This window comes from Osmerus mordax, chromosome 16 (genome assembly GCF_038355195.1).
Source record: "Osmerus mordax isolate fOsmMor3 chromosome 16, fOsmMor3.pri, whole genome shotgun sequence".
NCBI classification, from domain to species: domain Eukaryota; kingdom Metazoa; phylum Chordata; class Actinopteri; order Osmeriformes; family Osmeridae; genus Osmerus; species Osmerus mordax.
In genome coordinates, this window is record NC_090065.1 from 13281658 (window position 1) to 13309509 (window position 27852).

At 39.5% G+C, this 27852-nt stretch overlaps 1 protein-coding gene across 1 annotated transcript; it reads left to right on the top strand.

Annotated features, from left to right (window-relative positions):
- The first annotated feature begins 1146 nt into the window (after window positions 1–1146).
- pth1r (parathyroid hormone 1 receptor) lies at window positions 1147–27852 on the top strand. The gene is made up of 13 exons (XM_067252465.1): window positions 1147–1215; window positions 14566–14668; window positions 18862–18972; window positions 19653–19774; window positions 22052–22146; window positions 23982–24168; window positions 25408–25561; window positions 25989–26049; window positions 26378–26444; window positions 26586–26680; window positions 26797–26938; window positions 27354–27395; window positions 27487–27852. The coding sequence occupies exons 1-13, from the start codon at window positions 1147–1149 to the stop codon at window positions 27850–27852; spliced, it is 1614 nt and encodes a 537-aa protein (XP_067108566.1).

Below are 27852 nucleotides of genomic sequence, written 5' to 3' on the forward strand. Positions count from 1 at the left end.
AAGCTTTCACGCTGCCCACTAATACCTGCCTCTTTCCACCCCCTTTTTCATCCACACACAGCCTACTCATAACTGATCACGAACCGCTGTCGTACACATCTGGAGCCGCATTTAACATTAAGACTTTAAATTTGACACATGCTTTGAAATGGGACTGTGAAAGAGTCAAATTATTGTAAAATAATCCGTATGCGAGGGTTCATTGTGGAGTTCTTTTTGTCTGTAGTTATTAGTTTTTAAAGTGATCTCTGGCGCTTTCCTTGGACTGACTACATCACCATGCGTAAACATTGTAGGTCTGGGGGTTTCATACGTCCTCATAACCGATATGGTGTGTAACTTTTGTTAAGTGGATACGACGTTTAAAGTAGTTGTTCATTTAAATGGACAGTCATTTCGTTCCCGAGGACACAATGTATACGCCATGAAGTACGGTAGGCTAGGTAGGGTAATACCCTAATTAGATAAATTGTCAGTGTATGACCTAGAGTATGCTATTATCCGTGTTTTACATGTAGTTACCGTCGTTTTTTAAACAAGTAAATTATCTCTTCAAATGAGACTTGATTTATGATTTTTCGAGGATGACAAGATCAATGAGGTGGGCTTAACTTGTGGACATCAAATCACTGAATAGCGGCACGTGATTTGGTATAAGATTTTCTTATTTCGTCCATTGTACGTTACTTCTTTGGAAGGAAAGTTTGGGTACGGCATGCAAGCGCATGGCTCCATACTGAAGTGTTTAAGTTAGTCTGAAGGGAAATTTAAAATACCTAAAAATACAGCGTTGGTTTCTTCCCTACAAAGAGTCATTTGAACTTCCCACCGCAGAGCGAGAGCGACATAAATAGTTCTGACATGTGGATGTAATTTCAGAAGAGGAAGAAAAAACACAGATGTTCAGAAATAAAGAGAACAGGCTTAGTTTGAACGTATTGTAACGTTCAGAAAAAAAGAGGCAGAGATTAAAATAGAGTTATGATTTTTCAAGCTATTATCACAGTCAAGAGGACAGATGGAGTATAAAGATGAAATACTTCATCCAGACTGTTAAGTAGGTTATTTGCATCGGAACTGTGCATCCATCTTAGTAAACCTGATTTTTGAAAGGACACTTGGTGGTCCCAGAGTTCTCAGTTAGGGATGGGACCCTTTTTTGAGTCCAATAATTTGGGCTTACTTCTCGTATCGCTCCTCGGCTGTGCCTGTCTGGTAAGTACCTTTTCTAACAAAGATTTTTTATCTTAAGTGTCAGATTGTTGGAAATACTGTATTTATGTGCAGATTTAATTTAATGTGTTTTCATTGAATATAAGGATAGCCTTCTGCGCAAAAAGCAAGCAATAAAGCCTAAATTATAAACATAATTGTACCGCTGGATGAAGACATCATTTTGACAGGCTGAGTGCAAACAGTCTGAATACTAGACTGAATAGCAGACAAACTGATAAACTATGTTAGCCACTCGTCTGTTCACGGTATGATTCATCCACCATAGACATTCTGACTCTACCTACAACCTCTTTGGTTTAGCAATGCCAGCAGCGTTCTGTTACTCATTTACATTGACCCTTGGGTCATGTGAGGTGCACTATTTAACAGGTTCTCTTCAAATATTTGAAAGATTAGTTAATATTCCTAACTGTAAGGTTTCCAGTTGCTGGAACAATATCCATTAAGAACTGCTCTCAAAAAGGTACACTTTAGAAGGGGACCCCAAGAGCTTTTTTTTGCTTTGAACTAATAAACCCATATTACCTTCAAATCTGTGATATCCAGTCAAACACATATGCAACACGGTTATAGTATATACTGTTATATATTGTATACACATATAAACATACAGTATAATACATAGGTAGTGGATGTACTCAGCTAGCAATTCACTGTCTATCTTCACCTTCATCTTGAACCGTTTCCTAGATCAGAACACAAATGTCTGGTGGGGTTATTTACCCTGGAAATTTGTGCCTTTTACATTAATTACATCCCTTTGTTTTCACCAAATACTCGTAATAGAAGTACAGTAGTCACATAGTTGTGATAAAGTCATCTTAAGCAGTCTTGAGACAGTCAGTGAAGAGGACGTCCACATGCATGGTGGCTTTGCAGGCAGAGCAGGGCACCAACTTGTGTTTTTTGGCTGGCTGCTTTGCGCATTCAACAGGCAGCTCGCCCAGGCTCTGAGGCACAGTGCATTTTCCCAGTGATGTGGTCCATCACTGTGCCGCAGTCTACTTCTAGACTCATTGGTTTAGATGGCAGAGGAAAACAATTATAACATGGCTGTGTATTTATAGCTGATTCAACATTCAGTCTTAAAGGCTGTGTTTGTGGATTGTGTTGACTCTTTTAGTCTGATGTTTAGTTTTTTGATCTTCTCCACACAATTTTTTTTTCTTTGCCGAAAGTGAGTCACAGTATATTGCACTGATGCCAAGACCATGAATTGAACATCTAACTTTGAAAAAAAAGACCTGAGATTTTTATTTTTTATTTTCAAAACCTTGCAAACATGGGATAATGTATAGTAGTATAGGTGCATCAGCTGATGCTACGTCAGTCTAATAGCCATTTTTGCATGAAGGAATTGATGGATTTTTACACAGACACACACATTGACAACAAGCAGACAAGGCTAACCCTCTTCCTAGACAGCCCTCCATTCAATCTGAGTCAGTCACTGGATTATTGCATTGATTAGTGAGAAGATCCAGCTATCCATGGTGACAGTGTGATTTGTACCTCATGATTATATCTTTTTCCTTTGGTTTGGACGTTTTCATTCTCCAAATTGCAAGACAGACCTTTTGGTATCTGTAAAACGCTAAAGCCATGTACGTTTTTTACGTTTTCAGCAATGAAGACCATTCAGAAGACCTAAACTGACACAACCAAACAAGATTAACACGAAAATGTTTACTTAGAAAGTGATAATGGGGGAACGCACATTTAGTTTCACATTTCATGTTAAACTTGATCAGTCGTTTCTAAGATTGACTTCAGACCTGATAAAGGTTTGCTACAAGGCGGAGATGATATTTCTGGGAAACAAGTGTTCTGGGAAAGGTCTTGAAGGAATTGACCCACATAATTCCATTTCCTTTTCCTTATCAACTCCCTGGCTAATGTTAATTGAATCAAGTAGACACTGATATAGGATGGAAGAGCCTTTAGCGGCTTGTCATTTACATTTCTTAACTCGTTTGTGATATCCCAACATTTGCCACCGCCACCAGACATTCACCTGTGTTCACAATGTCCACGTTGAAGCTCAATAACCCCATCAGTCTGTCTGAATTATTGTCACAAGTAACCGGTCATGGTCCAGAGTGCATAAAGAGTTTTTAGAGGGGGTTTCTTGTGTTTCTTTCTGGTTGTCCAATTCTTCCTTCGCTTTGAAGATACAATTGAAAATGTCAAGCACCTTGACATACACTGCAGCAAGAGCTTGTAGTAATACATGGGATCATGCACCAGTGAGTCCTTTGAGCTGCAGGCATCATGTATTGATCCCAGAGTGCATGGTACTGTAGCACTTCCTTAACTCCCACTCAAAGACAGGAAGAGAGGTTATGGAAGGAGATCACTTTCCAATGTTTGTTTACAAGTATACATCTAGAAAACAATCATTAAGGAGTACAGCATTTATCAGAATAGTAATCATGTTAGTGGTGGTGAAACTTGGTGAGGATTCTTCTTCATGGTATTCTATTTGTGTCTCAATTTTAAGGTACCAATTATCATGATTGCAATCAGTCTGTTAAGTTCATTGCTTGTAACCTTGTGTTACTGGAGTACTTCTCCAGGATAGCTGTCTGACAGACAATGGCGGTCATCACAACAGAGCAAATAATTAGCCAGTGATTGCCTATTCTCCCAGTCACTCCTCTCAATTAAGGAAACAAATGTTCACGTCATTACATGGAGTTTCTTTAGGTTACGTTTAAACAGAGCAATGTTGAACACAGTTCTCAATAGTTTCCTTCTTCATTCGTACAGTTTACAGGCAGTGGCTACAATACTGATACTGTATACAGGTACCTTATTTGAGTCCTAATATGACTTACTAATTGAATGCAGTTAATAAGATCAATTATTGTCTATTCTCTAGGTGTAAAAAGGTAATACTGTCATCACTAGGCTCGTAAAGCATGTGTATCAGGTATTTCCAGGATTACACAGATATTTCTGACTCAGAGTAAACTTTCAGAGGGAAAACAGTTCTCGTGGCAGTGTTCGCCACTGTATCATTACACCAAAACATAGGTATTTAAAAGTGTTACTCGTAGTTTCTTTTCAGCTTGAGCTACTAAATTCTTATCAGGATTACAGTTAATTTTTGCGCAGTTCATTTTATGTGAATTTGACACATAGCCCACTTTTGAGAAGGCTTGTGACTCAGTCTCATAACTGGCTTGTAATAGTCCAGTCTTCAGTTTCATTAGTGTAGTAAGGTTATAGCATGGTAGTGTTTTACTCAGGAAAAGGCTTGTTTTCTTGACTTCCCTTGACCTTCTCTTTTTTTTTTTACTTTTCCACTTAAAGAATGCAGGAGTGTGAGCAACTCACTGAAAACGTTACGCCACTAACACAGATATTTGGATAATGTGCTTTCATTAGGTCACATTCCTCTCTCTAGCAAACATTTGTTGAAACAAATACAGTTCTGCAGTCTACAGTTAGTACAACTTAGTTTTCATTAAATGCATGTATGGTTGAAGACTTGATTTTACTTTCATGACATAAAGGGCTCATAGACTAATTGTATTTATCAGAATCCTTTGCTTGTCAGGGATTTTTTTTAAACATATTTCAGGAATGTGTCCTGGTTCAGTGGTGCCATTTGAAATACATACACCAACTGGCTTTATAAGCCATTCGATAAATATTAATTTAAGTAATTAAATAAGTAATTAAATATCTACTAATGCAAAAATGTATACATGATCAGTACAGGTTATACTATGCACACTGTATGCATACTGTGCATACTGTGCATACTGTGCATACTGTAATGGAAATTACAGTGTGCACAAGCCACCTTACCTCAGTATCCTATTGCACTATGTTGACCACTCACGCTGCTCATTCTTATTCTTATTTTATATTTAAATTGTTGTATTCTTAGATTCTTTAGTTCTTAAAAATAGTTTAACTTTTGTACTTTTACTTAATTTAAGATTCGTATATGTTTAGTGTTTTGCACCTCCCTGCCACAGTAAATTCCATGTTTGTATAACATGTATGGTGAATAAACCAAATTCTGATTCTGATAAACATAACGACTTCGTGGGGCTAAAAGCCAACCCAAATCTCCCAATTATGAATCACTGATAAATGGGATGTCCATCCAGTAGTCAGGGATCGTATATCATATTCTTGTGGTATTTTGTGTCTTAAGAGAACAGGCAAGACACAAGAGTACTTAATATGAATACACTATTGATTCTGGTGTACGGTACTATTGATTTTAGACAACTGCTTTAGAAGGCTGTAAATGATGTCAAACTGACAATCTTGACACATTTGAAAAAGTTCTCAACAGACATTTCATCTTCATCCTCTGTATTATGTTGGATTAAATAAAATCATAGAATTTTCACTTAAACATTTGCATAATTATTTATATCTGTGTGAGTTATTTTAAGAAGATCATACTGGTGTCTGCAATTTGAACATGATGGCTCTTAAGGACAAGAGTCAAAAGCAATTTTATTTATTTCCAGTGTACTTCACAGGACTTGAAAATGATGATCTCTTTGCAGACATATAGTACAATTAGGATTTTGAAAAATAATTGAAAACATGTGTGGGGAGATGAAAATGTAGGCTACAGCTACTTGACCGAACTTTTGAGCAAGGGCAGCACTTTCACAGTTTTTGCTTTACAATACGTGCTTCCCGAAAGGGGCTTGATTTTGTGATATGAACGCCTATCCACTACAGTATTTTTCTGAATTAATGGCATGGAAATGTTTTATTATATCACACAGGCACTAACACAAGGACTGGTTCCAAGACACAAATCTAAGTATCTACCTTACATGAACTGTTGAATAATGAATGCCATACAAAGCCATATGCCGAACATGAGACCCCCCCCCCCCCCCCCCCATCAACTTCCTATGTATCTACAACATGTTTGTATGAACTAATTGTTCCCTAATTAGTTTTAATGACTATGTTTCTATCACGTCCTCTGCTGTCTTCTTTCTTCCAGTTACCTACGGTAGGAATATGTTGGAATAGGAATCCATGTGGGAAACATTCCTGAAATCCCAAGGCACCTCAGTGGCGTTGACTTGTGAAAATTCTCAGCCATGTAGATGCCTTTCCGTTGCTGCCTCTTCCATTGACAAAGAGCACTGCAACCACCCCCCTCTGCTGTTCTCATAGATGCCCAGAAGAACTTTTATATCTGCACAGAATGCAATGTTAAATAACTATCCCCCCGAATCAGTTTCTGACATCAAGGGGGTCTGGATTAGTAAGGAATCCTTAATTCTGATATAGTTGTTTATGTGATTTGGATGTGGCTCCGTTGTGGGCAGGTCCAACTGCTTGGCACATGGCTTATGCTACGAGAGGAGGGAGGATTTCTTAAAAGGACCTCTATAAGTTTCGTAGCAAATCTCTGGGGTTTATGGGTTTGTAAGTATGCGGTTCACAGCCCCAGATTTTTCCAGCATAGAGCTAGAAACCCTCTCATTGCACCACAAGACTGATCCAAGCCAATTCAAATTCAGATAGCAGGAGACAGAGGCCTGCCTAGATTGCTGCATTAGCTTCATGGCATTTAGCACATGATCCGATGAGAGCAGAAATTCTCTGTGGTGCTGTAGACTCACATTCTAGTTAGTTCATGTGATCCATGTAAATGTAACTATGGCTTCATTGGGAGTTGTCTAGCGTTTGTTCTGAACAGGACCAGGATGATGCCCAAAATACGTTCAGAAATCAGATTTGCACTTCAGCGTGCTAAGTCACCAAGTCATGTTATTACCAGAAATAGGAATACACTGTTAGACAGTGACTGAGTTTCAGTGATGCTGAAGTAAAACACAACCTCATTTATCCTGTGCTGTTTTAGCCTTCATGCCTGTACATTAATGTTAAGAGTTAAGACCATACAGCTCACTGTAAATGTGTGTTATCAACTTGTCCAGGTCTCAGTCTTGACATTCTAGCACACTGTTGCCTATTGACATAAAATATGACTGCTTTTTCTCTAGGTGCCTGTCACTTTGGGGGCAAATATGCCGTCTCAAAGGCCTCAGTGCTAGTGGCCTTGTAGTAAGTGGAAACTGGAAAGCTCATGCTGAAAGGCCAATAGCAGACCTCTCAGATTCAATCTACCATGTGGATCACTAGCACACTCATACTGCATGCATGGCATACACAGTATGTGGGAAAGGAGTAGCTTGAAAGGAGCAAGGTATTTACCTTTTTAACTTTGGATAGAAAAGGAATTGAATGTTATATGTGGATGGTTAGAGAGCAGTTGATTGATTTGTTATGTCTGGAGTGTTTAGTGACCAGAGTAACAGTGGTTCGTCATCATTATGTATGTGGTTTGATTAGCACTAGACCAAAATGATTGCAATCAAACCCAAGCTTGATAAAAGGTGCACTGTCTTTTCTGGGCTCCAATGTGTATGCACTACTGTATTTACAGAAAAACTTATTTGGGTGTTGGGCTTGATTAGAAATAGCATGTCCCAATCAAGTCTGTTTGCTGTAGTTTAAGTACAATATATATTTGTTATGCCTGAAATTGAATCCAGTCTACAAAATATTGTAGTGTGAAGCCTAACATGGTCAGTCTGGATCTAGATTGGGAGTCAGATGGCTGAGCGGTGAGGGAGTCGGGCTAGTAATCTGAAGGTTGCCAGTTCGATTCCCGGCCGTGCAAAATGACGTTGTGTCCTTGGGCAAGTCACTTCACCCCACTTGCTTCGGGGGGAATGTCCCTGTACTTACTGTAAGTTGCTCTGGATAAGAGCGTCTGCTAAATGACTAAATGTAAATGTAAATGTAGATTCTGCTGGAGAAAACCTGCTATTTTCGCTGACCCTTCCAGTACTGCCATAGGGTAGACACAGCACATGCAAATTGTTGCGTTTTAATGTCTTCCTAGAGGTTATATGTCACATCATCTTAACATTAATGTTTTACCACTATTGTTGGTTTCATCTTCCTCAAGAAAAAAAACATGAAAATGTTTTTCTCCTTGTAGAAATTGAATAAATGTCATATCTGACATGTAGCTTATGACTCTGTGGTGTATACTCTGTGGCTAGGATGTTATGCAGGATATCATAGAGCCTTAGTGCATTCTTCACATCTTCCCGATCTTCTTCTACTTTCAATCAAACAAGACGTTTGACATGACAAATTCCCCCCCCCCCCCCCCCCCCCAGCTGGAAGCCTCCTGAGAGGATCTGACCTTCAAGTCAAGGTTCACTCACAAAGACGCCTCAACAAGCTAATCAGGTGGGAGGAGTGTTAGGCCCAATGAGAGACACGTAAGATAATTAAGCAGCCCTTGCTTATCTTCCTATTCGGGCATCACTTTATGCGGTAGGCGGTCACAATTAGAGGGGTCTTACAGAAACGTTGACCTTGCCCCAGGTTTTTTCCGGGCTGCTGTGTCTTTCAGTGACAGTGAAAAAGGGGGCTGTTCATTCCCAAGGGATGTAAGTGCTCTGTGAAGTGGATTTTGCTCTGCACAGCCCCCATTTTAGTTGGCCCAAGAACCCTGTGCAAACGGCTTCAAAGAATTGATTGTGCTCCACACGAGGGCACTCACTCTGAGGACCTTGTGGGCAAAAAATATTAATTAATTAAAGTATTTATTGAGACCCATATGAAACCACCATTGGCATTATGTCTTAATTTGATCTAATATGACCTTCTGGATTTCTCCAATTTGTAGCAACTACTTGAGTTCCCTTCAAATTCAATATTCATGTATTCAGTATTGAATATTTAAAACCGTATCTGTATATTAACGTATAATACATTTTGATAACACCATATTGGTTAAGTTATCAGGTGCAAGGCAGACTTCATTCATCTGGAATATTCTGTGGACCATAACCTAATAGCCTCTGGGGGAAAATTGGTTAACATGTTGATCTTTTTTCTTCTTCTTAACTTCTGACCACATTAAAAAGAGCAATACCAATACTACTACAGTATGTAAGAATTTGTAATCATTACACTAAGCAGTGTAATGATTAGTTCAGAATATGTACCTTACGGTTTTCATGTTTTTCAAGGTAGAGATACAAGAAGGGAATCCTGGTGTACCTTCGAGGTTCTATCCTTTACGTTCACTGTCATAATTCATTTATGGAACTTTTTGTAAGAAAAAAGAAACAGGAAGCTTTCAGATATTTCAGGAGCCTTTTCGGTTTTGATCAGTTTTTGTCAGGTCAGCGTCTTTTAAAAATGAATGAATCCATTAGAATGCACCTGCAGGTCTTGCTTGTAAATATTGTAGCGTCTGGCTTTCTGTGTGCTCACCTATTTTCTGCACAATGGGGTTATGACCACATGTCCCTCATGATTCAAATTAAATTATATATTTTTTAACATTCTACCAAACACAACATGTACTTTATATTTACAGTATATCCATGTCCATAAGAGAACCGATTAACATAAAGAATACATCTGAGGGTTAGTTCAGATATATTGTGAAAAGTAGAGGTAAATTCTTACTATACAGTATGTAGTACAAGCTGCCAAAATATTCAAATACCATAATGTCATAGTGATATCCGTCTGAAAACTATGTTCAGTGGGTAGATTAAGATAAGTATTTTGATGGATGCCACCATAGAGTGAACAACATACTGTGTTTCAGAAGTTTCTTTCCAAACTGCCTTGCATAAAAAGGCCATTAGATTATAATGGATTGCTGTTGATGTTTCTATGCAGTGTTTGAGAGGGTGGAATATGCCATTAGTGCAACAGTCACTAGTAAAACGCCAGTGATCTTTAGCATCTCAAAATAGAAAGCTCTTAAAATAATTTATAAAAATATATTTAATCCATGATCTAGATAATCTGTATGTAAAATAATCCCTTTAACAGCAACCTGTGCATGTGTTTCCCAGATGGATGTAAATATAATGTATTGTCGTGATGGCTATCCATCCCACAACCCATGTGATTAAATGTCATATTTGTAAACGTCCATTAGGATATTATGAAATGTCTGGTGTCTTAGATTGTTACATAACCCTTAGCTGTTTTTAAGCTTTTGATGAAAATGAATATCCTGTCCTGGTGCTGCTTGGGTGAGAGAATAACCCTTACTCTCTGTATTAAATGACTTACGTAACTGAAGAATGAGTGCTCAATTTTCAATTAGAGAGAACAACACAGTTAGACCTATCCTGGCCCCATGATATGTGTGCTGCTTCTCAGAGCACACACAGTGTTTCCATCAGGGACAAAAGTGCTGTTCTTCAGTCTTAGGACCAGGGCAGGGTGTAATTAGGAACTGAATGCTTCTTTAAGTCAGAATGTGGTCTGCAAGCATTTCCAAAGGACAACCAGTCTTGTGGTTTGTGGTTTTTATCATCAAATGCAAATTGCACAGTTGAAGAGGAGTGGCACTGACTCATGGAGTTTATAATATCCAGGAACTTCATCCGCTAAAACATTTATGCGGTGCAATATGTCAAAAGTAACATTCATGTTTTTTCCAGATAGTGGACAGGCCATTAAAAACAAGATTCGACAGAGCTATAATTTTCAAGATCCCCCTTATTTTGTAGAAAAAAAGAAAAAAAAAACTTGGGGAAAGTCAAAAAGCCCTTGGGATCGCATTTTGAAAATATGCCAACAACAAGGAAGGAAATGTTAGCCTATGGTGTAAAGAAGGGCAAATGACCAAAACAAGTACATAAAACAAATATATGTCTGTATTCCCATAATACAGGCGCTTTACGGCAACCAGGGTAAATATTTTCTGTATATTATTTATCATCCATGTGATGAAGTGTGATCAGGAACGGAAAGTCTCACTTTACACACTCATTTACCCAAGAATCGCATCCCCAGTACTGTATTTACCAACACAGAGCAGCAATATTATAGAATATATTCTGATTTACTGAAAGGCATTGATATGAGGCAAACCATATTTTTGTACTCGACTTTTGATCTGTGAGCTTGTGTTGACACGTGAATCATATATGCTGTCTGCTTTCAAAACTAGGAACAAGGACACAAACCGTTTCTGTCAATCGTACATAGTTTGTCCATCCCCCCCACCACCACCACCTTCCTTTCTCCTCCATAAAAAAATATTGAACATGTTGCCTATCCCTAAATGACCCACGTTTTCAATATTGGTCATGTGAAATTCGCAATGACAAGCAGCAATATCCACAAAAGTGTGGATATTAGAAGTTGGGATGTTGGTTATTCACACTTTTGAGCTCTGTAGAATGCACCTACACTTACTGTACAGTTCTGTGTTCACTGCCCTCAGTCCCCTTAGCAACCGTTATTGCCATTCTCTTTAGACCATTAGACCATTTATGAGGTGATGTTTTTCCAAACTCTGTGTCTTTCAAAAAATGTGGGTTTACCTTGTTTACTTTTTTGACTTGCTTGGAATATGGATATAATGTCATTGGGGTGTTGTCTTAACATACAAATAGTCCAAACCATGAGTGTTTTCGTTCCTTCTGCTCTGACCTCCTGAGAGTCCTCCTTTCCCAGTCTCTGCAGAATTTAACAAACCAATACAACAGGAAATGGTTTTGGTTCACCACAACCGCTTTTTCTCAAAAAAGATCCATTGTATAAGATCATCCACAATCAGGACTGATGTTCGTGCAGTGAAAATCAGATGTCTGTCTGTCTTGACAATGTATTTCCATACCATTAATTACACCTACACACTGTCAGTCTCTCTGCACCATAGGTGTTTAAACCTGAGTGCTGTATTGACTGTCCAACAGTTATCTGCTAATTGGGATCCCATACTGATCTTGGGATATTGGTCCACAGATTGAGTATAGAATTCATTTTAGTCAGCGACCCAAGACAAACAGAAATGTTGCGGTTCATTTTAGAAGAGTCAGTATTCTGAGGACCCGTGGTGAAAACTCTTATATTTATTTTGCGTGTATTTATCAAATTTTCTTTTTGGCACATGCTCTGAAGTATTTAACAAATAGAATACTGTATCTTGAATGAAATGCTGTAAATAAGAATGTGCAAGTTTTCTCCATGTGAAAGTCCTATTTACTTTGGTGGTTTGGAGTATAGCCAGTGGAGAAGGAATACTTTTCCAAAAGAATCAGGGGACTCAGGATGCTCTTCTCTTTTATGGTTTATTACTATATGATACTTTATTGTCTGAGGTTATCTCCCCTCCTAGATTGGTTATAGTACTGTACCATGTAAACTGCTGCCATGTAAGATTGTAGCCTATATGGTTTTGGCGTGTGCAGAGAACAATTTTGCAAAGACAGCTGTGTCCTTGAAGGCGATACTGTAATTTGCACACATGTCACATGTTTAATGATTGTGACAGATTATAAATAGATCACGGAAGCAATGATTCATTGTAAAATGGCTGTAATGCCGTTTTGTTAGCTCATACTGTTTTGTACTGTCGGATAAAAATGTACATGCCTATGGATGTTACATGGAATAAACTTCAGTAATTGTTCTACTATTTAGTAAATACATTTAGCACAGGAGAGAACCACCACCTTTTGGGGGGCTTGTCACTGGACTTTTCTCCTTTCTACAGAAACAAAAATTAGTGATTCAGGTGAAAACGATCTAACTGTAGCTCTTCGGAAGAGAGGGTGGAATATTCTATATTGGCATGGTCACTACTGTAAACAGGTTATATCTATCCTTGTTCGCTTGTGGTGAAATGTTGTTCCATCTGTGGTTGTTTACTGTGTGAAGCCATAAATGTCTTCCTTCTGTAACCCCATTCAGAGCTCGAATTGGACAACCTTATTTCAAGCCTGAAAGTAGTGAAAATATTGATGGATCGAGGTATTATGGTTTCAGGTCCAGCAAACAGAGACCTGGTACAGTATTTGCAGTTTGATATAAAACTCTGGAAACATGCCTGTACTTCGTAGAAAAACACAAGTATCCTTGTTCCCAAATATAAAAAAACATATATTTATTCAGGTTTAGGAGGCAGTATGGTGTGGTATGTTTATTGATCAACAGAGCTGACTTTTTACAGTGGAAACACATCTTGAATTAATAATAATAGACTTATGGTCAGGCAGATGTACTGTGAGGGCAGTACTAATATAGTAAAGATTACTACAAACAACTTGCTGTCGTGACTTTGACACTGGACAAATACAGAGGGTGTTAAAGAATAGGGTACTGATCGTTTGTGGTATTTTTTTTAAATCTTGCCTGCCACAATTTCCCAATGGGTACCTATGTATCTTAGTATCTTAAAGGGCCTCTGTTGGAACATACATGGAAGGAGTGTTTTGACGTTGACAAGGTGATTAAGTATCTTTCTAGTCTGTTGGGGTGGTTTGAAAAACTGAGTGCTGAACCATTTGTTAATATTTTCAAATTGTTCAAGACAGTCCTCTCCAAATATTTGAAGGTTATCTTTGATTATTTTCTTTAAATGCCCTTGTTGTGTGCAGGTCAATATCAGCTCAACAGCCTTGAGGTGCTACAAAGAGCAGAATTTATTGTCACATTATAACGAAGATGACACTTGTCAAGTCAATAAATCAATATTTGTGACTGGCGCACAATGCTCCCAGACCAAATAGCAGACCAGCCAATGGGATCTATTAGAAGGAATATGTTTCCTCGAATGGAAAAATCACACCTGAGCTATTATTTTGCTCTCTAGAAAAGTGAGTGAAAGCCGAGACAATGTTGGGAGGTATAAGAGGAAAAAGTTTGGTATCAAATTTATTTTTTCCCACTTTGTGGGTGTCATATCTGATTAGCACCTAATAGATACTGACCACAGAGTGGCAAAAATCACAGAATACCAGCTGGGACTATAAACAAAAGCTGAAACAGATACTGTTTAGAGAAGGAAAGAGGAACCACAAGGTATTTTATAACTCTTTGCTTCACAGGCAGTTAAGACAGGAATAAAAATATATAACCAACTTACATTAACACAAATCATCCTGACTTACAGTTGGACACATTCCCTGAGTTTACATAATTTTCAAGGCACTCTGGAAGAAAGTGTTTTTAGGTAAATGTTGGAAGAGAATGGGGTTGATAGGATTTTGATCTTGCTTCTATCCTTGCCCACCACCTACTGCTTTTGGCTGAGGTTGTTTGTGGTGGCAGGAGAAGTGCGATGCAGCTGGGTCATATTTTGATATAATTTGTTTCATCATGCTTTGTCGACTTTGTCGACATGGAATCCTGTCAGGTTGGGTTCATGAAAAATCGGAAGTGAAGTATGTAATGTTTCTCCGGTTTCATGTGTCACGTTCCATAATAGTCCCAGCATAGTGTGCTAAAGGAAAGTAAGACTAACCTAAATGTTATTGTCTGTCTACGCAGGTATACGCCGACGATGTTCTCACCAAAGAAGAACAAATTGGCCTGTTGTTCAAAGCAAAAGGGAAATGCGAGGGTGCCATTAAGTCCAAATACAGTATTCCTGGTGAGTATTTGTGTCAGGAGAAATATACTTCAAAAACTAGACATGCTGTTTGAATATTGATATACTTTCCCCCCTTCTTCAGAGAAAATATAGATTTTATATTATTATGTAAATATTTTTGTGTTATTGTTTCATTTACGTGAGTCAAACTCGTCACATTTTTATGGGATTAGTGACACCTGCGATCCCACTACAGCAGTCTGCAGGCTCATTGCTTGCTCTGTTAACCAGACACCAATTTAGTTATGTCATAAAGACACCGGAGGGCATGAGAGTCGAGGCATGATGTTGTTTATTTGGTAACTAGAACTATATGAAACAAAAGCAATATTAGGATGTTAACACTTGGCAGACAGACATCCAGGGTAAATAGTTTAGAGATAATTGAGACGCATGTCTGATCTGTGTGTATTCTTATTCAGAATACATCATTAAGTACATATCCTTTTTATCTTGGTATTGATTTAAATGTCATCTCTGTTTATGGCATCATATATTCACTTCGGTAATGACTGTCCTCATGAAAGACATGTTTTTTCTTTTTTCTGTGCAAGGTTTTGGGTCTAGTTTTCCTGTTTGGTTTTAGGAAGTTATGATTGTAGAAGGATTTCCAAAGAGCAGAACTGGTACTTGTGTACTTGTGGGTGTATAAAGAATGTACTTTTTGAGTGGATCCCAGCATCCTTTACTCTGTGGTCACTGTCATTTTGCCTGTGAAACTATACTAAAGAGTTTTGGATTCCATGTTCAATAAGTCCTATTATTTTCTCTTCAGCCCTGATTCATTGTGGTCTCCTTGTGTTTGGTTCTCAAGCATTATAAAAACAATCTTCCTGAAACAAAAGCACGCCACAATAAATGTTTGTTTTCAGAATAGGAATACAAAGGCTATTGCTGATGGTTTACAGTAGTTGACAGTATTTTGGCTCACAATGTTTACCAAATGTGAAGAGTTTGCAAATACCCAAGGGTTTCACATTCTAGTATAAATCTGACATAAAATGCCCTCTGAGGTGGCAAACATCAAAAGTCCTGTTTGCACAACACGGGTTTCATGTTTATGGGAAAAAGCGAATAAATGCAGGGCCTAATAATTGATTTGAATCATCACAGACACTAACACTGAGCAGAGCACTCAGACACACATCAGAGCATTCGAAGATGAGAGTTTCTGACCACCATCATCTTTAATCCATCTTGACATCTGTGGCGTGTTACTGTCCAACCTGTTTTCCACATACCTGGCAGTATATTTTCAGGGTAAAGCACTCACTTCAGATTTTCTCCTACTGTATTACTTTCTTGCAATAATTTTGAATACGATTTTAAATTTGTTATTAAATCTTTACGGATGATCTTATCTTTAGAGTGATATTGGTATTTACAACACCAATGAAATGTGGAAAGTGTGAAATGTCTTGCAAAATTTGATGGCAAGATGGAGATGCATTTCTGTTTGTTGAATAGGGATGCAGCTTTGATGTCACTGGAAGTGGTTTCTAAGTGGAAGATTCTGCTGGTTCTGGCATCTTGGAAAAAAGGCATCCTTTTTGTGCAGTACAGTGTGTGTCAGAGTGCACATTGTACCTAACCTGCATAGTGGATCATACTTGTGGAGTCATTTTGACTTGTGGTGTTTGTTTACTGACCTCTTTTGGAAGGTTACACACATATTTCCAATCATAACACAAAATCAAAATTTGAGTAAGCACATTGCCTTAAAAAGAAAATAGTTATGTGTGTCCTTTATGCCTCAGAAAGCATGATCATTGAATTTAATGTCCTTGATTCCAGATGTCTACTTCCTGGCACTTGACTTAAGGCTCATCTGGTGATTCACATATCATCTGTCTGAATAGGTGTTTAGTCAACAGGCCTAAAACACCTTATAGTCCATGCTCAGCTTCCATGCCTCTCTGCACTGTAAGCTAAACTAAAACAAATGACCCATAGAATGGTCGGAAACTCCTATGTGTTACAGTTTAAGAATAGTTTTTGGGTTGTGTTCACTAATTGTCCTTAGTTTAGAACATTGTTCATTTTGGTCTTCTATTGTGGTCAGATCTCAATGTGCTGAATCAAACTCACAGAACAGCAACTGGATGCATTTTTTAGGACTTTGGCTTTTGGTCCAGGTTTGCCTTGCACATGTCCTGTTTGACCACCCTTGCAGTTCGCTGCCACTGTAAACCCAGTGGTTACCCAAACTATTATTGGAGCTGTGAAGCGATGACTAATTTAAATTGTTTGCAGTGTGGAGTGATTTATCAAATAGTTACAAACTGATCTTGCTTTTCCAGCTTTTGTGCTGAGGGTGAGGGCCAACCGCAATGAAGCCAAAACTCTTTTCACATTTCACGTTCAAGGACATTTTCATGTCCTGTCTGGTATTATTTCTCATTTGTGCCTTGAATACACAGGGGTCTCGAATCTTCATTGCCTTCCTGGAGACAAGGTATTCATTGAGGTAGATACTGAGGTTTGCCTGGGTAGAACAGTCAAGGGATGTGGGATGAAGGCCCCAGACCTTGCAGTGTGAAAATAGCTCAGCATTCAAACCCGTGGTCTTGGTATAGAATAACATCAGCAATCATCATAAAAGCTTGCACATATCAGAACTCTGTGCAATATGTGTTTTGACATCTGCAAGCCTGAATCAAAAGTGTGGTGGGAAAAGAAAACCTTATTATAAAACCTCAGTGACATCACCAATACCAAAGTCCCCCCATAGTCACATCTATATTTAAATAATGGTCATGGAATTTATAGGAAATTATATACGTGTGTTCGGTGTTTAATTTAAGCTTGTTGGTAGGTGGTCCTATGGTAATAAAACCTATGGCACAACCTTAGACCGATTTTACTCTCACTCCTAGGACATGCGGTCAGTGTGATTTTGAAAATGAGGTGCTCTATTTTTCTCAACACAGAATCTTCTGAAATCAGTCAAATACGCTTTACTCTCTAATTATGCGCACCAAGTGACAAGCCATTTTGAAGGCACATAAAAAGCATGTCGTCATAGCCTCATATGTTTCTCTCTAAGTTTGATTACAGGAATGAGAAAATAATAGATCTACAGCAAAGAGAGAACAGTTTTAGTTTTATTCTTAACTAGTTATTAGTGGTAAGAGTAAGGCAGATGTTTTCAATAATAGAAAATAAATGCCAAGCCCCAAAAAAACTTTTCTTGCCAGGAATCTGTGGTAAAAGAGACCATGCTCCCACTATCGGAGGACTAGGGTTTCACAGAGTCTGGCTTAGCTTAAAATTAAGAACCTTTTGTTCTAAATGAATGTACATTAATGGCTAAATGATTATTTTGTTTATGAATTAATGAAGATGCTGTTTCACTTCATTTGTGAAAGCTTTACAGTACACTATGTATTGACCAAACAAGTACAGATACTGTCCTTAATTTAGCCTTCACATTGCCAGACATTTCTGCTCCTCCAACATGGAAGCTCAGTCTTACTGTCAGTGTAACATAGGATCTTTGTTTTCCCCCAGACACTACACCACTGTTTGCATTGTTTTCACGAGTTCTTGTGGAATCTTGAGAATACGATGCATATTGCGACCAATTAACTGTAACAGAACAATCACAAGCACTATACAGTGAGGTGTTTGGGTGCTGCGGTGATGAGATCATAAACGTTCAATTTGCCCATTCCCTACTACTATGGATCATTAGAAACATATTTGCTTATGCAGCTATCCAAGGAGTGTAACACTGACAGTGGAAGTGGCTAGAGATAAACATTTTGTGGACATACTTTATATTCTATTTTGTTAAATGAAGTAGTCACAGCATGGATGTTTTGAGAAAATACATTTTTCAAAAATACATTTTTTTTATATTTTCTTTTATAAGGAACAGTCACAGCTCTTACCCTAAAGAGCAAGCATATACCAAGCAGCCATTCTAACCATGGTTCAGTGCTTGTCTCATACTGTATTTTAACTTTCCCTAACCACCAATTGCTGTGCCATCTTAATTTGCATACAAAAATACCCTCATGGCTTTAAATAAGTTCAGTTAGTTAGTTAAGTAAAAGAACACTAGGCAAACCGTAAGCACAATATTTCCTGTTACACATGAACAAAGGCCTATGGCCATGTAATGTTGGACTGAGGCAGTGAACACTCCACATCCCGGTTCTTAAATGTCACCATTGCTTATTTCTCTGCAGATGGTTTCTGCTCACCGGAATGGGATGGTATTGTTTGCTGGCCAGAGGGGGCACCAGGAAAGCTGGTGTCCACTTCATGTCCTGAGTACATCTATGACTTCAACCATAAAGGTAAGCCAGGCATTGTCAATTTTGACATCTGAGCTCAGTCTCGATTCTATTGTCTGCGTAAGAGTATATAATATACTTCCAGCTTTTTTTAAATTACATAATTATATGATGATGTAATATTTATAAAACGTGTACCAGAGATTCAGTGATCGATAAAAAGTCACCCTGAGTTTGTAATACTCCAAGCATGCTAATTGGGGGACATCCATTTATTAATATTGAGTTCAAAAAGGTTCAAACTTGTAATTGGTCAGTTGCTCCATAAACAAAACTGAGGCATTGACCACAGCCCCTTGACCATGGAATACATTCAATGCAGGATGAATCAATATGTTAATAACGTGCCAAATTACGTTGTGTCCTTGGGCAAGGCACTTACCCTACTTGCCCCGGGGAGAATGTCCCTGTACTTACTGTAAGTCGCTCTGGATAAGAGCATCTGCTAAATGACTAAATGTAAATGTCAATTTTCATTCTATTTAAATGAGCACTTTAACATCAACTTTAAGAGTTATAAATTATGCATATATTGATTTTGATATTGCCCTATAAGATTTCCTGCCCAGTTACACTTTCATCCCTGCATTGTCATTTAGCATAGCTTGAAATAAGGTATATAACAGTTTATGACAAATCAGGGATGGAGCTCAATTATCCTCTGAGTTGTGCTTTGTTCGCAGGCCTAGCATATCGTCGCTGTGACAACAACGGAACGTGGGAGATCACAACCAGCAACAACAAGACCTGGGCCAATTACAGTGAATGTGCAAAATTCCTCTCCAACTACAAGAATGATGAGAAGGTAAAAAGGCATTGCTATCCCTAAAGTGTTTTGGGATCCGGAAATGTCCTTTTGACAATGAAACGTCTGTCCTCCAGCACAATAGTTACAACAACAGCAAGACAATAGCTATTGTGTGCATGTGTACATTTTATTGGTTAGGTTGTTAGTCTTAACAGAACCTTTCAATAAGTCAATAGCATTCGCAACACGTGACAAAGCCTTCCTCTAAGGGACAACAGCTTTTCATTACAGGACAGTTATAAGGCACATTGTGTCAGATCAAGCCTCCTTGAGTGTCACTCACTGGTGTGTCAGTCATTAGACACCCTTGCATGTCTGCTCCTAATGAGAATGCTGTGTTCATTGTCTGGCAATCCCTTTGTTAAGCTCTGAGACATTATGTAGATGCAGGGTTTTCCTTTCCTCATATGAGATAAAAATAGCAACCAGCTAAAGCAAAGACAACGCCAAATGGAAAGTCTCGTCACCAGTGATTTTTTTGTTGTAATGGAAAGCAGATTTCCTTTGCTGCTGCACTCCTACATCTTTTTAGCATGAACATAACTGGCTGTATGTAATCTATGGGACCAGAGGATCTGTTAAAAGCATAAAACGTATTCCCAGATTATCTCTGGCTTCACTCCCCCCCAAGATGTTCCTTCTGTGTGGTAGGAATACTGGAGTCAGTATGGATTGTGTTCTGCTGGGAATCATGAGATCGGTGCGTGCCACTTTGGAACGAAAATGGTGGGGTTAACAATTTGTCACTTGGCTGCCATCTTTCTGCCGTCATTTAACACTACCGTTTTAAAGTGTATGCTATACCCTTGTCCACAGCCATCACTAAATCATTGGGATTGTTATTTTGAGAGTACTGTACTTAGATTTTTTTTTTATTTGTGCTTGATTCACTTTGTTAATCTAGAAGACAATCCTAGGACGGATTACACTAATGGTTACTGTTTACCATGAAATAGCCTTGGTAAATAGCCATGAAAGTTGAAGGCTAGTGTTTAGGGAATTGAGGAGATGCAGATATGCTTCATTAATGCAAAGCAAAAGAAAAACATGACATCTGAAGGTCATACACAGAATTTCTGTCAAGGCCAGAGCTGGAGGGCTTGACAGAGTGAAAGAGCATTCTGTCCATAAACATAGAAAATTTGAAATTCTGCTTCTCCCCAGTATATGCTATTCAAAACATACTGCATACTTGAAAAACCAACAACTGTATGGTACACAAAAGTTTGATACTTCTTATAAATCTCAAACATTGCTCCCCCCACATAAAAATTCTTCTCTCCCACTTATTAAAAATAGGGTATCAACAGAAAGGATGTGGGCGGACATGGGCATATCCACATTTCGGGGCCCCAATTTCCCAGACTTCAAATGTTTATATTGATGGGATCCCAGGAATCATTGCAGCACTTTAATGAAAACTGCCTTTACGCAAAACGAAAAAATCTTCACAGCACAATTACTGCACCGCGCACCGCCACCACCACAACTTAGAGACCCTCCGTTTGGCAGCGAGTGGCGGTGCTAAATGATAACAGCAGTGGAGTCTCTGGTTACCTCACCCCGGGGTTGGCCCCCTTCCACAGGCTGTGTTGATCCAGAGACCCTGGTTAGAGGCCCTGCTAACCCAGCATGTCCTCTGGCTGCCTGCTCTCTGTAGTCATCTCAGTTGGAAGCCCCAGCAGCCCCACCCAGCTTGTCAGCCACATCACTCAAGCCAAATGCTGTTTTCATTAAAAGCAGTCCAGTTGCTGGAGACACCTCGGTGGCCTGGTGGCAGCTTGTTGTCACAAGCAATCATCGTTTAGGAAGCAATCAAAGTCTAAGGACCTGTATGCTAATGACATATTGACCTTTGGGTCTACGCTGAGGTGTTTTTGCTTCCCTGTTTGTGTGTTGCAATGCAGTGTCCCACTGTGGGTGGTTTGGAAAATGTTCTTCCCCTCTACTGGAACGATTTGTCTGATTTCCAGTTGTCTGTGTTGGTGGACAGCACAGATAGGGAAGAACACAGCTTTACGATTTGTAACTTTTGATTGACTAATAAAATAATGAGCACAGAACAATATGAAGTATTTTTCGCTGGTGGATACATCTCCAGTAATTTAAATTCTCTGCGTTTGTGTGTTTTAAGTTGATGAAAAATATGCTACAAATGTATGTCCATTCAAAAGTATTTTACAATGCGGTATGTACATTGTACATTTTTGTACTGTAGTGGTGTAATGTTTCCAGACATGTCAAGCTATTTCTTTCTCATTTCTCCTACCACAGGAAGTCTTTGACCGGCTGTATCTCATTTATACGGTGGGCTACTCCATCTCTCTGGGATCACTTATGGTGGCTGTAGTAATCTTGGGATATTTCCGGTGAGTGGTTTTTGTCTTTGGAAAACTCAATAGCCTCTTCCTGCACACACACACCCCCCCCTCCCCCTGACCAGGGAACTATACCCGGGGTCAGGGATTAAGATAGAGCGACGGATAGAAAACCCCAAAATACAAATTTAATTGGGTGCTGAGCACAGCATCTAAACACATTTTTTCGTTCTTATACTGTTTAACTTGTAGATTAGAAGCATGGAAATTCCTGTAATGAAGTCCTTAAAATGTTTACATAAGAGCTTGGAATAATGCTACTGTCGTAAAAGAAAAACAAAAAGAGGAGGCGTGCAAAATGTCCACATAGCCCACCTTTGCCTTTTGCATGCACGTTTGACTTTTAAAGAGATTAGAGATGCTCATCTTTGAGGTTGTTGCCTCAAGGCCTGTGTGGAATGCACTTTTGTTGACATTTACATTCTTTGTTATTTCCTTACGCATTGATTTCAGGATTCGGAAATTTATCAGAAAGCATTAGTTATTGTTTGTGTCAGTCTGTCTACTTGAAATGTTTACATAATGACGCAAGCAAATATTGTCTGAGTGAGATGCTCTCATCTGAAAAGGGGTGCCAGGACTTTATAGTGTCACTAATGTAAAACATTTTCCCAAAGTGTCTCACAGCAAACAAAGCAACTTTCAGGTAACAGATAGCATAAATTAGTCTCCTCACACAAGGTTGCATTCATCCTCTGTCCATTCAAACAGTCGATCTTTTCATATCTTCCCTCCACTGATTAATGCAAGGGAACTTGTCCATTATTTGTTCATTTTGTTTAGCGGAGGGAGTATCAGAAATCAGTGCAGAGAGATTTGTTTACCGGTGCTATGGCAGACGTGCCTTACTGTACATCCAAGCGTTTTGACGGAGCAGCCTTTTAACACTGCTCCAAACAGGCACCAGGAAGCCAATGGGCCAAATGAGTTTAATGGGAGATCCCAGGAGCCTTCTGCTGACGTTTCTGCAGAGCACTCCAGCCATGTCTCCACTTCAACATGTCAGCTCTTAAACCGTCAGACATGGGAGTTCATAAATGTTGTTTGCGGGGGGGGGGGTGGTCTACAAGATTCGTTATCCCCCCACACCTTTCAAATCAATAGACCCTGAGGACAGCTTGTCAGGTAGCCATGTCTCTAATGAGTGGAATGGGTTGTATAAATAATGAGTAGGAACTGATTAGACTGACGGTTGTTTTCATTAAATCTAATGATGACCAAACCTGATGAGAAAGTCCATTTTAAATTATATAACCATTTCCCAACTAAATACTGAAATATACCAAAGGATAACATGTGAAGGAATAATGTTTTAGGATAGAGCTAATTTGTTTTGTTTAGGATAACCTGTAATCAGGTTGACACAGTTGGTTTCCTCAAAAGCTCCATCCCATTCCTAAGGTTTCAAAAGGATGTTTTGCAAAAAATCTGACAGATAAACTTTTGCTTGTCTGCGAGGAAATTCTCATGCTTTTGGATCTGCACAACATATGCTTGCAATTTAGTTTTTACAGCTCACTTTGAGCCCTGCAATTCAATATTTGTGCTTTTCAAGCCTCTAAAACTCAAGAATGTGTTACACTCAGCACAGAATTCAGCTGGCTCTAATTAGGATGAGTATTGTTCAAGAGTGTGAAAAACACGCACACACTCACACACATCTGAAGACTACCTTGGCTTGTCTTTTGTCAATCACTCCATCCTGTAGTGATTGTCAGGTGTGAAAAGTGAATGTTGTGATGTCAGAAAGAGCCTCTGATAATTTATCTGACAAAGCCAACACCCTTGTTTCATTTAATGAGACCTTTCCATGTTTTTACCTCTAGACGGTTGCATTGCACCAGGAACTACATCCACATGCACCTGTTTGTGTCCTTCATGCTGCGGGCCATCAGTATCTTCGTGAAAGACGTGGTCTTGTATTCTGGCTCGGTCTTGGAGGACATGGAGCGCGTCAGTGTGGAAGATCTCAAGTCCATCACTGAAGCACCTCCAGCCAATAAAACCCAGTTTGTAAGTACACAGGACAAAAACCCTGACTGGAAGAAATACAGTACATGTTCTGTAATTTCTTTAAGTACTGTAATTCTGTTTTTACAATCGTTGTTGGCAATGCTTTGGTTGCACTGTACCATAGGAAACCTAATCCTGGGATAATTGTGTATTTGTTGCTTAGGAGAGATTCGTTCAGCATTTGGTACATATGACTCACCAACATTGTCAAATGTCTTATTGTCTCATTTCTAAACAGACCGAACCAATGGAAGGGCATTTCTATACTAGTAAAACATGGTTGCAACACTGAGACCAATGAGAGGAGGAAAAAATATTAAAGATGATTAGCTGTCATGAGCCTCTGGTAGAGGACCTGTAGATAGAATATGCAATCCAGATCATTCAGCAATGTTCGCACTGTAGCTAGATAGACAGAGGCTGCCTTCCCTCAGGGCCCACTGATGAAGAAAGGGTTTTGTCCGTCTCTTCATAAACGGAGTGACTAAGTTCAGTTGAGTTCTGGATTTTAATACGTATTATCAATCTGCAGATTGGGAGAGAAAACCAGACCCCTGACAATAAAATGACAACACGACACCAGGCTTAGGTCTCAATCATGTCTCTCTCAGCTCTGAAAGGACCATCATCTTGTATAGGGCACAATAATGTAAACATAGATTGTGACAGTCAGGCAGTAATGACGTTTCAACAGTCTCAGAGAAAGAGATTCACTGCTCCCAACACATGACAACTCTCAGACTAGAGAGTTCATAGTTGGAGCTCTCCTTGTAGTCATGACAAGGAAGGTTTAGCCAGTACTTTCTCCTGAGCCCGAACATCTATTAACCCTGACACGTAGACACAATATACTCTTATTAATAGCAAGCTGACATGAGAACGTGCTAACTAGTATCCAATGACTAGTTCTATTGATTAGTGAATAATGTAAGCACACAGGAAATCCCAATTTCTTCCACACCACTCACGATCAACAAGGTGCACTTGTGATGTGAACATCCACTGTGATGTTAAGACATCTCCACATAAACACGTGCTGGATGAATATAAACGGGATTAGCACGAGTCCTACTGTAACTGAGGTCCGTGGAAGAGAACATGAATGAAGATGCCATTTACAGTAGTTATGTGGGACACAGTACATTCAATGTTGTACTTGATGTGCCTGTCAGTAATAAATAATACTAGATTTGTTGTGTATAATATGAGATAATAAAGATGCATTTTGATGTGTCTCAGATTGGCTGCAAGGTGGCTGTGACCTTGTTCTTGTACTTCCTGGCCACTAACTACTACTGGATCCTGGTGGAAGGCCTTTATCTTCACAGTCTCATCTTCATGACCTTCTTCTCTGACAGGAAGTATCTTTGGGGATTTACTATGATTGGTTGGGGTAAGTGCTCCCAATCACGCTACACATTCTAAGATAAACCATTTGATCTGTCAGTAGACAAAAATATGCATTTCTCAGAAAACAGATTTTCTCCAACGATTTGCGTAGGCTAGGTGGAGTCAAAAAGTCACAAGTCATTAAAACAAGGGAAACGATCTGGCTTTGTTGTGTGACAAAACAAGACGAACTCTGAAGCTGTGAGATCAAAGATGTAAGCCCACAGCCCCTGCATTGTACACACTGTGCGTTTTACATCTATATCAGCACAGCGCATACAATGTGGATGCTGTGCTGCCCAGTTGTCTCACATCAAGGAAAAAAAGACAACGCTACATAATTGTGGACAATATTATGTCACAGAGCCTGCCGCATTTCTGCAGGAGCTGTCAAATGGAGATATGTGTTATTGTGTTGTCCTCTTCCTCAGGAGTTCCAGCTATGTTTGTGACAGTTTGGGCAAGTGTTCGAGCCACCTTGGCAGACACAGAGTAAGTGACTCTGACTGGTACAACAACAAAGAGATAACCGTTTTGCTTATGTTAGTGTTGAAAGCATATTCACAATAATAACAACAAAAGGCTGAAGTTCACCTGCAAAGGTGCACTCTGTGTGAGAGAAATACTTCATGTGGCAAATGGTTGAAAGACCAACATACAGCACATAATTATTGACAATTACCAAGACCTCCTCGTGTGTTCTTCTATATCTTCATCCCAGGCTTCGGAACCACCAACACAAACCTACCTAGAGAGCATACATAATTATACCTTTTGCATAGTCTATTTTTTCGTTAAATGCCTTGTCTATCCCTCACAGGTGTTGGGACCTAAGTGCTGGCAATTTGAAATGGATAGTTCAGATACCCATCTTGACTGCTATCGTGGTAAGTGAACCAACCACAGGTTTTCTCTTGCTTCAGACTGTTTGAGCATGCTTGTACACCACAATCAGGAGTGTCATAATCCACCATTTTGATTGGGGCGTTATTAAACTTGCTGTCATTTGCCTCACATTTTCCCCTCAGGTGAATTTTCTGCTGTTCCTGAATATAATCCGAGTTCTGGCAACCAAGCTAAGAGAAACCAATGCCGGCAGATGTGACACACGACAGCAGTACAGGTATGAAGCTGCACCTGTTTCTGACAGTCCTCTCTTGATTTGTCAAATAAAAAAAGTACGATGGCTCGGTGATCAGACAATGCAACAATCTCTGCTGGGATTCATTTCCTTCGCAGGAAACTGTTGAAGTCGACCTTGGTGCTGACGCCTCTGTTTGGGGTCCACTACATTGTGTTCATGGCCATGCCATACACAGAAGTTACCGGGGTTCCTTGGCAGATACAGATGCACTACGAGATGCTTTTCAACTCTTTCCAGGTACAGTGGTGACTGTGGTATGTGGGACTGTGGAATGTGGGAAACTGGCGACAAATCCCGAGAAGGTTGCAGGCACATTTTTTCCTGCCCAGTGCTAACACACTTCTAACTAATCAAGAGCTGGATTATTATGTGATTTGCTGAAGAATTTGCTCTGTTATTAGGACAGGTTCAGTCCTATGGGTCCCCCAAGAATGTAGTTATATATCTGCATTAATCAATGTGGAACTGCACTGGCTGTGGCAGCACTGATGATGATGTGATTACAGTAGAATGTTAGGAATAAGAGAGAGCTATTTCAATCAAATATTTGTACTACACTTACTGTACTGATTCAGAATTTGGTCCATTTAATGTCTGGAAAATTCTTTGACATCGTTGTCATGCTTTTTCTGTGCATGTTTTTTCTTTATAGGGATTCTTTGTTGCAATTATATATTGCTTCTGCAATGGCGAGGTAAGTACTTGGTTATTTCTAGTTTTCAGCCCTGACAGGAGGAACATGCCAGATGCACTTACTGTAGTCCTGTCTTTCTTTGTTGCGTTAGGTGCAAGCGGAGATCAAGAAGTCCTGGAGTAGGAGGACGTTAGCCCTGGACTTTAAGAGGAAAGCTCGCAGTGGCAGTAACACATACAGCTACGGACCCATGGTTTCACACACCAGCGTGACCAACGTCACTGCCCGCGGACCACTGGCCCTGCACCTCACCACACGACTGGGGCCCGTCACCGTTAACGGCCACCGGAACCTACCGGGCTACGTGAAGAACGGCTCTGTGTCGGAGAACTCGATCCCTTCCTCGGGGCAAGAGTTGCACGTCCCAGAAGAGGAGCCGTCCAACGCCACCCAGCGCTCCTGCGAGGAGGACAAGCCCTCGCCCGTGGTGGAGGAAGAGAGGGAGACCGTCATGTGA